The following is a 13224-nucleotide window of genomic DNA, read 5'->3' as shown; positions in this document are numbered from 1 at the left end:
GCCGCCACACTTGACTTTTTTATTATTATTCTAGAGATAAGGTCTCACCACGTTGCCCAGGCTGGTCTCAAACCTGTGAGCTCAGGCAATACCATGCCTCTGCCTTACAAAGTACTGGGATTACAGGTATGAGCCACCATGCCTGCCTCGAGAGACACATTTTAAATACAAAGATACAGATGGATTATAAAAATAAAAAGGATGAAAAATTGATACCAAACAAACACTAAATCATATGAAAGCTAAAATGGCTACATTAATCATGTAAAATATACTACAAAGAGTTATCAGGAATGAAGAGATACATTTACAGTGCTGAAGACATCAATTCATTAAGAAGATACAACAATCCTAAATGAATATACACCTAAAGACATAAATTTAAAACACACGAAAGAAAAACTGACAGAACAAAAAGGAATAGTGGAACAACTCCACAATTATAGCTGAATTGAGATTCTTCTCTCAATATAGGATTTCTTAAATGGCCAAAAAAAAAAAAAGAAACACGAGCAAAAAAAATTTTTAATTGCAAAAATTAAAATGCACAAAAAAACAGTAAAGATACAGCGTTTTAAACAACACTGTCAACCTATCTGATCTAAGTGACATTTGTAAAACATTACACCCAATAACCATACAATATATATTTCTTAAGTGCATTTCATAAATATAAACTATACAAATCAAAAAGTGACAGAACAAAAGGAATAGTGGGAACATTTGCCAATAAAAACCACATATGTGCCCATAAAACAGATCTCATGTTTCAAAGGACTAAAATCAGAGTACATTCTTTGAACACAGGAAATTTAACTGGAAATCAATAATGAAAAGATATCTGGAAAATTAAATCCTAAATCAATTATACGAGTCTCTACCTTAAATAAACTAGAGGCCAGGCACAGTGGCTCAGCCTGTAGTCCCAGCACTTTGGGAGGCTGAGGAGAGAGGATTGCCTGGGCCTGGGGGTATGAGACCAGTCTGGGCAACTTGGTGAGACCTTGTCTCTACAATAAAATCACAAAAACTAGCCAGGCATGGTGGCGTGCGTCTGTAGTTCCAGCTATTTGGAAGGCTAAGGCAGAAGGACTGCCTGAGCCCAGCAGGTCGAGACTGCAGTGGCCATGAATGTGCCACTGCACTCCAGCCTGGGCGACAAGAGTGAAACTCCAACTCAAAAAAAAAAAAAAAAAAGAAGCTAAAAAAAGAGAATGAATTAAGCGCAACATAAGCAGAAGGAAGGAAATAAGGAGTGAAAAAGTCAATATAAATGTTAAATGAATATTTTTGGCCAGGTGTGGTAGCTCACACCTGTGATTCCAGCACTTTGGGAGGTGGAGGTGAAAGGATTGCCTGAACCCAGGGGTTTGAGACCCACCTGGGCAACTTGGCAAGACCTCATCTCTATAATAAATCAAAAAATTAACCAGGTGAGGTGGCATGCACCTGTAGTTCCAGCTACTTGGAAGGCTAAGGTGGAAGGATTGCCTGAGTCCAACAGGTTGAGGCTGCAGTGGCCATGAGCGTGCCAGTGCACTCTAGCCTGGACAACAGAGTGAGACTCCAACTCAAAAAAAAAAAAAAATTTTTTTTAATGAATATTTTAAAAAATACTAGAAGTTGAATCTTAGAAAAGATCAATAAAATTGATAATCTATTAAACCATCTTTTTTTTTTAGCTGGAGTCCTCACTCTGTCACTCAGGGTGGGCTCAGGCAATCCACTCACCTCGGCCTCCCAAAGCGCTGGGATTACAGGCTGAGTCACCGAGCCTGGCCTAGTTAAACTATCTTTAAGAAGGGAACAGAAGCCGGGCTTGGAGACCCGCCTGGGCAGGCGAAACCTCATCCCTACAATAAATCAAAAAAAAAATTAGCCAGGCGTGGTAGCGCGCGCCTGTAGTTCCAGCTACTTGGAAGGCTGAGACGGAAGGATCGCTGGAGTCCAGCAGGTCGAGGCTGGAGCCACTGCACTCCAGTCTGGACGACAGAGTGAGACTCCAACTCAAAAAAAAAAAAAAAGAAGGGAACAGGGACAGCAATTGCCAATACCAGGAATGAAAGGGAGAATACCACCATAGAGCCCACAAAAATTAAAAGAAACATAAGACTGTTAGAAACAATTTTATTCCAATTATTCCTACAACTTGGATGAAATAGACATATTCCTTAAAAGACAAATTGACAAAATTCACATACACACCCACCCACAAATTCTGAATAGTTCTATATATATCATTAAATTCAAAACTTAAAACTCTTCCCCCCCAAAAAAATCTTCTAGGCTTCATGTCAGGCTTTACTGGAGCATACTATCAAACATTTAAGAAAGACATAATATTAGTGTCCCACAAACTCATAAAATAGAGAAGCTGGATGTAGTGTCATGCCTGTATTTCCAGATATTCAGGAGGCGAAGGTAGGAGGATCACTTGAGACCACAAGTTCAAGGCCAGCTGGGCAACATAGTAAGATGCCCATCTTTTAAAAAAAAAAGGAAGGAGGGAGAAAAAGATTCTTAACAAAATATTAGAAAATTGAATGCAAGTTTGACTTAGCATTCTTTTTAACTCAATATGATTCACCATATTAACAGAATTAAAGAGAAAAACCATATCACCATCTCCATAGATGCAGAACAAATGAACAAATATGTGATAATATTCAATCCCGCTACTGATTAAGAAAAAAATCCTCAACAAAGTAGAAATAGAAAGGAACTTCTCAGTTTGATAAAGGGATCTACCAAACAACTTTTTTTTTTTTGAGTCGGGGTCTCACTCTGTTGCCCAGGCTGAAGTGTAATGTCATGATCACATTCACAGCAGCCTCGGCTTCCTGGGATCAGGCGAGCCTTCTACCTCTGCCTCCCAAAGTAGCTGAGCTACCATGCCCAGCTAATATTTTTATTTTATAGAGACATGGTGTCACTATGTTGCCCAGGCTGGTCTCGAACTCCTGGGCTCAAGTAATCCTTCCGTCCCAGCCTCCCAAAGTGCTGGGATTACAGGAATGAACTACCATGCTCACCACAACAACCTACGTCTAATATGCTTAATGGTGAAAGATAATGCTTTTCCCTTGAGATCATGAACAAGGTCAAGATGTCAGTTCTTATCACTTCTTTTTAACATTGAACTGGAACCCTTAGCCAGTACGATGAAGAAAAATAAAAGGAATACAAATTATAAAAGGAAAAGTAAGACTATCTTGACATAAACAGCATGAATGTATTCATGACAGATCCTAAAGAATCCACCCAAAAAAATCTAATAAATTGAATAAGTTCTCGTGATACAAAGTCAACATACCAAAAAAAAAAAAAAGCTATTGTAATTCTATGTACAGGCAACAAACAATTGGAAAATAAACATTTAAAGAACATAATTTTCATCGACATAAAAATGTAAAATTTATGCCTCACCCATTTATCTGAAAAATAACAAACCTCAACTCCTACCTTACATATACAAAAATTAATTTTAACTGGATGAAAGAACTAAATATAAAAATGAAAATAAGAGAGTTTCTGGAATTAAAAGATTATCTTTATGAATTTAGGGTGTGCAAAGATTTTTATGGGCTGGGCTCGGTGGCTCAGCCTGTAATCCCATGATTTGGGAGGCCGAGGTGAGTGAATTGCCTGAGCTCGCAGGTTCAAGACCTGCCTGGGCAACTTGGTGAGACCTCGTCGCTACAATATATCAAAAAAACTAGCCGGGTGTGGTAGCGCGCACCTGTAGTTCCAGCTACTTGGAAGGCTGAGGCGGAAGGATCGCCGGACCCCAATGGGTCGAGGCTGCGGTGGCCAGGAGCGTGCCACTGCACTCCAGTCTGGGTGACAGAGTAAGACTCCAACTCAAAAAAAAAGAAAAAAAAAAAGATTTTTATAAATGATACACAGAAACCACTCATCAAAAAGAAAACATAGGCTGGGTGAGGAGGCTCATGCCAATAATCCCAGCACTTTGGGAGACCAAGACAAGAGGATGACTTGAGGCTAGGAGATAGAGCCCAGCCTAAGCAACACAGCAAGACTCCATTTCTTTTTTTTTTTAATTTCTTTATTTTGAGGCTACAGTCAGGTACAGTGGCTCACACCTGTAATCCCAACACTTTGGGAGGTGGAGGCGAGAGGATTTCCTCACCTCAGGGTTCAAGACCAGCCTGGGCAATATAGTAAGACCTTGTCTCTACAATAAATTAAAAAAACTAGCCAAGGGTGGTGGCTCGTGCCTATAGTTCCAGCTACTTGGAAGGTTGAGGCAGAAGGATCGCCTGAGCCCAGCAGGTCAAGGCTGTAGTGGCTGTGAGTGTGCCACTGCAATCCTGCCTGGGCGACAGAGTGAGAGTCCAACAAAAAAATAAAAAACTATTGAGGTTACAGTAAGCTAAAACTGTACTACTGCACTCTAGCTTGACTGAAAGAGAAAGTCCCTGTCTCTAAAAAAAAAGAAAAAAAAAAAGAAAACATTGATACACCGGACTTCATAAAAATTTAAAACTTCTGTTCTTTGGGTGACACCATTAAGAAAATGAAAAGACAAACCATAGACTAAGTTTATTACAAATATTTATAATACATACATCTGACAAAAGACTTGTATCTAGAATATATAAAGAATTCCTACAATTAAGATGATAAACAGCCCAATTTTTTAAATAAAAAAAGGGAAAAAGATTTAAACACACACTTACAAGAGAAATATAGAAATGGCAAATAACACATGAAAAGATGCTTAATATCAATAGTTAACAGAGTAACAAAAGTTAAAGCCACAAATATAGAAATGGCAAACAATACATGAAAAGATGCTTAATATCAATAGTTAACAGAGTAACAAAAATTAAACCCACAACAAAATATCACTACACAGCATACAGAATAGCTAAATCTAGAAAGGTTGACAATAACAAGTGTTGACAAGAATGTAGAACTCTCACATATTGTTGGTGGGAGTATAATATAGTCTAACTACTTGGGGAAAGTGTTTCCAGTTTCTTTCTTTTTCTTTTCTTTCTTTTTTTTTTTTGTTAGAGATCAGGCTGGTTTTGAACTCCTGACCTCAAGCAATCCTCTTGCCTTGGTCTCCCAAAGTGCTGGATTTACAGGCATGAGCCACTGCACCCAGCTTCCAGTTTCTTATAAGGTTAACCATATACCTACTCTGTGAGCCAATGAGTCTATTCCTAGATAGTTACACAAAAGAAATGAAACATATACCCACGCAAAGACTTGTACACAAGTGCTCATAGTAGCTTTATTCACAATAGCCAAACACTAAAAACAACCCAAAAGTTCAATGACAGATGAATGAATAAACAAATTGTAGTACAGTCATACAATAGAATACATCTCAACAATAAAAAGCAACGAGGTACTGATACACACAACATAGATGAATTTTTAAAACATGATCCTCAGTGAAAGAAGCCCTGTACCACGGGGCATATACTGCATTCTTCCATTTATGTGAAGTTCTAAAACAGGCAAAACCTATCTCTGCTCATAGAAATCAAGACCGTGATTAGGGGTGGATGAGAGGTGGATGATGGAGGAATGGTCTGGCAAGGAGAGGAGGAACTTCCTGGGGTGATGAAAATGTTCCCTATATGATAAGGCTGTGGTTTATGTAGTTTTATGCATTTCTTAAAATTCAGCAAATGGTATTTCTAAGATCTGTGCATTTCACTATGTATAAATTATACTCAAATAAATAGTTCCTATATCACAAGGCTGTTGTATAAAAAGACGAGAACCCAATGAACAAACAATGAGAGGCAAACAGTCTTAGCAATACAACTCAGGCCCTACAGGATACTGCTGTCTCGCACACTGGATTTTATGGTGATCCCCAAGTGAGCAAGAGTGACTTGTGTTTAGTATGACATTTAAGAAAACGGCAGGGGTGGGAGGAGGGGAGAAAACGCTCCTGTTATTTGGTCACTGAAAATGGTTGCTATTTAGTGACAATTGTTTGCCTAGAAGGTTCACCTTTAGCACAGCTGATTCCCAGAAGATGCCAGATAAAAGCACAATTATTGATCATCTATCAAGGAGGGCACTAATCAATATGTCAAAGTTTCTTCTGTAAAAGTTACCACCAAAGGTCCTGTACTAAAACAGACGGACAATTGTCCTGGTTTTAGCCTTTAATTAAAGAAGATTCAGACTTAAGAGACATTCTCAGACTCCCTTGTGAGTAACAACTGTTCTGACCACCTGCTTGCCAAGAGTGGGGAGACCTCAACCCAAATCTTAGAAACCAGCCTGCTTGCGGGAGAAAACACCGCAACTGGGTCACCACATGGGTCTGTGGGTGTGGCTTCTGCTCTCTTTGTGGATGGAGACACCAACCCTATCTGACTTACAACAATTTCAGTTGCATCAACTCTACATTTAAGAGAACCAAAACCATGCTGTCTGGGCTACTGATTAGCCCTGGGGTGAAGGGGAGGGGTGGAGGAGGAAGAGGGAGGAGCTGAGGTCCTTGAGTCCTTGGAATTTTTTGAGGAGTCTTCATTTGGTTTCTTACCATGGTCTGCCATGGAAATGCAGAGCTGAGAAAAATCTGTTGTTTCTTTTCCCCAAATTATGCAAACACTTATGCATTAAAGCCTTACTTGGCCCAGGAGTAGCAGGAAATCAACGACCAGGGCATACTGTTTGAAGGAGCCTGGTCTTTTTAGACTGCAGGTGCACAGAACAGGAATAACAATCATCCTCGGCACACCACACCCATCCCCTGCCCCAAGCATGGCCTCTATTTTCAAGTAATACCGTGAGCTCACTTGAGGCAACTGCTCTCCTGAGTCCTTCGTCCATCAGTTCATCATTCCCTTGGGAAAGTGTTCCCAATTTGGCCAATGAAAGCAAGGCAGGGGGGAGAGAATTTCCTAGAGCTCCCAATGCCTCCCCCCAACACAAACTCAACTCAGAACACAAAGAGAGGTTTCTTCTCTAAGCCAGTTAGCACCCAAAGGCTGGATGTCCACCTAGATCACCAGGCAGCTTCCCTGCATCGGCTTTACAATCTGCGAGCCTGATTTATTTTTTTCAGTAAGAGAAAAGATGTAAGTCCCTTTGAGCAAAGTCTGCCTGATATATATCACAATATTTATTTTTGGTGGAGTAATGGATCAGTCTTCCGGGAAAGCTAGAGAAAAGGCATTGCTTGAACTCGGATGTAAATCACTCACTCTGAAAATCACAGGGGAATCTATATTCTTACCCCCCTGCTAACCGTACCGTGGAATAAGCAGCTGACTTTTTAAAATCGTCATTCTATTTGTTTCTAGCCCTAATACTAAAGACAGAGTTAAGAGTGGGAGGCCTGAGCAGCTACTGCTCCTGAAATGCCTGGTCCCTGAAAGAAGGTGCAGCACAAACAAAAGAGGAGACTGCAGGTGTTAAGTCGTACACCTGATGGGAACGCATTCTAGGCTTTACTCTTAACTGCAGCCCTCAGTCTGAAGAAAGGAAGAGGAGGTGTGTGGCCGGACTCAGGCTGTAAGGGTCTTCCAAGGGGCCTATCGAGTTAGTACAGGCCAATCTCCATCTGTGTTTAATGTACCACAGAGCAGGACAAAAGGGAAACTGATAAAAGACAGGGTAGGGGAAAGGATCCTGAATGGATCTGCACCTCAAACAGGGCTCTTTGAAGGAAAGCTATTTAAATCTGTGCTGCTCCTAATATTAATGATCCTGAACACCTCACAGGCTCAGATTCACATGCTACAAGAACACAAAGCCTTTTAATTTTCCTACCTGTCCCTGGCATCACTGACAATAAATCAGATATACAGAGAAACCACACATGACTAACAAACCAGCCCATTAATGGGGAGCAAAGATCATTTGCCAAGACGACTTATTCAGACACTGTCACATATCATAACCAGCAAATCCCAGAGGTTGAATGCAGCAGGCACGGAGGGCAAGAGCTAGGTGCTCCCTGCCAAGTCATAGACACGCTCCAGGCACCTGCTATCCAGGCATGAGAGATTTACTCATGAGTGCCACCTCCACACTCCCTCAAAGTTAGACTTGCACTCGGAAAATTACTGCAACTTCTAAAGGCCTCTTGGGTCACTGAGTTGCTAAAACCCCAATCCTGACTGTAGCTCTTACTCTGAGCCTTTTTAGAATCCCAACCTGGTCCTATACCAGAGCAAGTGAGGGCCAGTTAGAAGTCCAAACTTCACCTCCATGCAGCCTACTTAGGTAGTTAATCCTCACTTGACTCCACACCTCTATAATAAAATAACATTTGTTTTCTGTTTTTTGAGTAGGAGTCTCACTCTGTCGCCCAGGCTGGAGAGCAGTGGCATGCTCATGGTCACCGCAGCCTCAATCTGCTGGGTTTAGGCACTTCATCTGCCTCAGCATTCCAAGTAGCTGGAACTACATGTGTGCACCACTACACTTGGCTAATTTTTTTATTTATCAGAGACAAGGTCTTACCTACAGGTTCTTGGCCAGGTTGGTCTCGAATCCGTAGGCTCAGGCAATCCTCTCACCTCTGCCTCCCAAAGTGCTGGGATTACAGGCATGAGCCACCGTGCCCGGCCAAAAATAAAATTTTATAATTAAAAAAAAAGAATTCCAGGCACCCTCAGGGAGAAGACCCAGCCTCTACCATCAGTAACCATAACTGTTAGTTTATAGAGTTTTTTTTTTTTGAGTTGGAGTCTCACTCTGTCAACCAGGCTGGAGTGCAGTGGCAGGCTCACGGCTACTGCAGCCGCGACCTGCTGGGCTCAGGCGATCCTTCTACCTTAGTCTTCCAAGTAGCTGGAATTACAGGCATACATCACCATGCCCAGCTAATTTTTTTGATTTATTGTAGAGACAAGGTCATGCCATGTTGCCCAGGCTGGTCTCAAACCTGTGGACTCAGGCAGTTCTCTCACCTCCACCTCCCAAAGTGTTGAGATTACAGGCGTGAGCCACCATACCCAGTCAGTTTATAGATCTTTAATGGAGCCATTCATTAAAGTATTTGAGTTCCAACTAAATGTCAGATCCTATACTAGGTGCTTGGGCAGATTCACAAACAAAACAGTAAACAGGTGGGAATGGGGGAGAGAGGAGAACCCCCTCAACATCAGCCTCTTGGTTTTACCATAAAGACTGAGGCCCAGGAATTTCCCTCCAAGGTCAGAGTTGATGGCATAATGAGGACTTGAATCCAGGTTACATTCTTAGCAGAACTGCTGCTGCATATAGCAGCGTCTAAGAAAACCAGGACAATGGCATGGGTATGATGATGAAATCCAACCCATGCCCTCCTGGCCCACCCTGCACTCCGGAGTGGGGCTTACCTGAAAACACCATGTGGGCTACAGGCAACCCCAACTCCACTAACAGTGCTCACTGCCACAGACTATCCAATTCCCTTGAACAAAAGCCCCCTTCACTGGAAAAAACAACTATGGTTTCCTATATCAGCAACCAAAATTGTCAGTAGGACCCAGGACAGTCTGAATTCTTTCCTTAGGACATAATCTTTCATGCTATCAATTGTCAACTTTCATCATGTGTGAGAGAAAGAAACTCACCTATGGATGACGTTCCCCATTTCCTATACTATCCTCAGACCTGGAAGGGAAGGCTGCTGCCAAGCCTTTCTCCTTAACATTCCAGTCAACACCTTCACTCTTCATGACTCCAAGCTGAGGATCTGTCACCGTCCAATCCCATCTCCAAAACCCAACATGCGGGACAGGAATAATTAACTTCCTCAACTATTTGAATATCTACTCTTGGCAAGGTGCTAGGGATACAACAGTTGAACACCACCACACCACTGTCCCTGACTTCATGGAACTAAGAGATGGTGAAAACAGAGCTGGGAAAGCCCAACTACTGAGTCCCTGACCCGACTAGCACGACAGTCCACTTAGGGACCAGGACAGGGGGCAAGAGTGTCTACTCCTGCAGAAAGGCCCAGGAGTTTCAGTGCAGTTTCAGCTGCACTGAAACTCCAGTCCATGTCCTCTGGGTCTCCCCTCTCTACCACACCGTTTTTGCCAAGGTTCCAAAATTGGGAGGTAAGGAAAAATAGTTGGTTCTAGTGACAGAGTGTTTCCCGATGCAGATATGCCCAGAACCTGCAGCTTTAGCCCATCTTATCAGCACAGACCTAGTGCCCGTGTCCATCTCTCAGAATATGCGTAAATATACCTTGTTGATCTAGAGCCTGGGTGTCCAGTTTTCATTCACGCTCATTTATCACCCTCTTTGACTCACTCTTGATATTTAGTTTCACTTTACAAACCTCATCTTATAAGAACAGGGCCCTTTTTATCTGATGCTAGCTCTCCCTCTGCTCCTCGGATCTAATCAATCCGTGTCTGGAAATAAACAAACCAGAGAGGAAAGCAACAGTCCCTATTGTGAAAACAGGCACCTTTCTGAAATGATCTACCCTGAGCATGACGCAAATAGAAATTTAAATGAGAAGGAAATAAAGACACCCTCCAGCAACAGTTATCTGCATTCCTCATCAGGTGGGACAGCAGGAATGCCAAGTTAACAACCAAACCAAAACCCTGCCCCACAGTTCTCAGGGTGGGCAAGAAGCTTGAAGAAACAAGATTGCAAAACAACACTGTAGATTACTGGCCCCCTCCATTCTGAGGAGTTTAAGGTCTTCTGGGTGGTAAGAGAGGTAGTTAAACACCAACTGCAAGTATATGCAGCATGTCTCCAGCTACTATCAGGGTGCAAGGAGATGCCAGAAAGATCCAGCCATCTGGAAACCAACGTGGACCTCCTCCCATCATGTTATTTGACATCCACCTGCAAAGCATGGGTCCTCACATCCCTTACTCAGCCACTCCAGCAAGTCATCACCCCCAGCCTCTGCTGACAAAAGAGACTGTCTTTACATAGAGGGGAAGAACCAAGGTCCCCACTAGCCAGCCCAACCCCCAACCAGGGCTCCCAATCCCGGGCGTTCAGAAGCAGGCTGCTCTCTGGATGCGAGTGCAGAAAACACCTCTTCTGAGGTCAGTAGTTAGTTCCTACCCCTTTGGGGATCCTTTCGAAAATCCAGACACCCCACAAAAACTGCACCTATGCGGTCTACATGTACTTTCCCCCTGGGGGTTACTGCCCTCCTAGGAGGTCAGGAAGGGCAGAAAGAGTTACTGTGCTCAGAAGCAGCTTTGAGAAAGGGAGCCGCAGTGGTCCAGGTGAGTGCTCAACAGCGCAGTTCCTTAACAGAAAGGGAGAAATGCTTACTTCCGGCTTAACTCCTGCAAGTTCCAGTCTCTCAATTCTTTGAGATTTCAAAAAGAATTTGGAAACTGAGAGCATGCGCGCGCACGCACTCACACCAAGCATTCTGCTTCTTTGGGGCATCCTATCTCAACTTCACAAAATGTCCTGTGATTACTAGTTAGGTCTCCAAACTGAGTAACAGCAGAGACAAGGAGTGGGGGAGAAGTGGGCACTGGAAGGAAGGGGAGCTCAGACAAGGAGAAGGGGACAGTCAAGCTTTCCACCAGCTCAGAGTAGACCTTGGCAGGACAAGTCCTGACCCTTGCTGCCTGCTCTCCCTGGAAATCGGCACAGACCTGCTGACTCCTTGCAGGAAATCAAGAAGTCCAGACAGAAGCTGCCCTTTCCTTCTGAGTCTGCAGGGAGAGGACAGCATCCTCTCGTTTCTGTGGAGGAGACCCTGGCCCACCGCTTGCCCACAGCCCCCTCGTGGCCTGGGGGTGTCACTGCAGCCCCCTCTGCATTGCTGGGCACAAACCTCATGCAGGCCATTCTAACAGTGGTTCAGCAGAACACAGTCACCAGTGACGACTTGGCAACCGTCTTTAAGCTCGCAAGGCTGCACTTGCCTTTGATTTCTTAAACTAAGACTTGGACTCAAAGTGGTCCTTCTAAATCCCTCCCTGGTACAATCCCTACAGGTAACCAGTCCAAGACTTGCTTCATTAAGCCAGTAACCTCAGAGCTCCTGTAACATTACCACCGTTTTATTGATCACTCCTTCCTGCATCACATGCAATTATGTACAATTGTTCCAAAGCTCAATAGGAACATTTAGCAAGAGTGAACAACACCCTCTGGTTTGTAGGTTGCTGACTGGATTACAAAATATTTGCAGGACACCAAATACCCCCCCAAATTCTGGGTTTCCAGGTAGCAGATCCTACAGGGGTTTGGGGCTTAGGGGAACACAGTGAGAAAGAATGTGACCACAGGGTGAGTGGCTCCGCGTCTACACAAGCATACAGAGGGTGCCAATGAAGGAACCTGAACTCCACTCTCACCAACAACTCCACAAGGGAACGGAGTGGAGCTCACCTGGGCTGGGGACTGGACAGGGAGGACCAGCCTGGGGGTGAGGAGCCCTTAGTCCAGGGATGGCAGCTGAACCTGGTGGTGGCAAAGCGCAGGGAGGAGAGAAGGTGGGAAGTTGGGGACGAGAAAGGAAGGTGTAGAGTGTCTGGAGGACCTCAAGGAGACCAGGAACCAGGAGTGACGGGCCCGGAAAAGGCACGGGAGCGCGAAAGGGTCTCTTTCCCGGAGCGGGGAGACGCGGAATCCTTACCTCCTTGATTTTCTCCCGCTGGGCTCGCACTCGGCTCTGGGGCTCCTTACTCTCATCGGTCCTCGTCCCTAAGACAGGATGGCGGAGGCGGCTCCGGAATGCGTTGAAGTCAAAGCTGAACGGGACGCTCTCGTCCCCGGGCCTTTGGGCCGGGATGCCGTTGCCCCGGGCCGCCGTGGCCTCCTCCCGGGGCCCGGTGGGGCGGGTGCGCCGCAGCCACCCTTTCCTGCGGCGGAGATTGGCCCGGCTGCTGGGGTCGTCCTCGCCCGGGGCCGGCGCGGCGGGGGCCGGGTTGGGGGGCGGCTCCTGCTCGCGGGCCGGGGAATGGCCGGCGATCTCGGCCACCACCTCCACGCCGGGCTGCTGGGTCCGGGGAGTCAGGAAGAGGCGCTTGAGGCGAGAGGAGTGGGGCAGCAGGAAGAGGGCCCCGAAGCACAGGGTGACGAGGCCCGAGAGGAAGAGGAGGAAGAGGAACTTCTGCGGCAGCCGCAGCCCCCACGGGGAGGCCGGGACGAAACCGGGCACCTTCCTCATGAGCATCGTGGCCTGGCGCGGGGCTGGGGGCCGTCAGCTCCGTCCCGGGCCCCGGAGGCCCTCGGAGTCCGGGCACGTGTCCGCAGGGGACTCGGCGGGGGGAGGGCGTCCAGGAG

General features: G+C 45.0%; 1 protein-coding gene across 1 annotated transcript in view; it reads right to left on the bottom strand.

The window, feature by feature from the left end:
- MAN1C1 (mannosidase alpha class 1C member 1) overlaps positions 1-13114 on the bottom strand; it is a 146635-nt gene extending 133521 nt beyond the window's left edge. Inside the window, exon 1 of the mRNA XM_008073072.1 lies at positions 12575-13114. Within this exon, the coding sequence (XP_008071263.1) occupies positions 12575-13114 (540 nt within the window). The remainder of the gene's footprint in view (positions 1-12574) is intronic.
- Between the last annotated feature and the right edge of the window lie 110 nt (positions 13115-13224).

Source organism: Carlito syrichta, unplaced genomic scaffold, assembly GCF_000164805.1.
Source record: "Carlito syrichta isolate Samal-C Ts95f unplaced genomic scaffold, Tarsius_syrichta-2.0.1 Scaffold315639, whole genome shotgun sequence".
Classification (NCBI taxonomy): Eukaryota; Metazoa; Chordata; class Mammalia; order Primates; family Tarsiidae; genus Carlito; species Carlito syrichta.
Note: the sequence above shows the minus strand (reverse complement) of the source record. Positions and strands in the feature narration are given on the sequence as shown.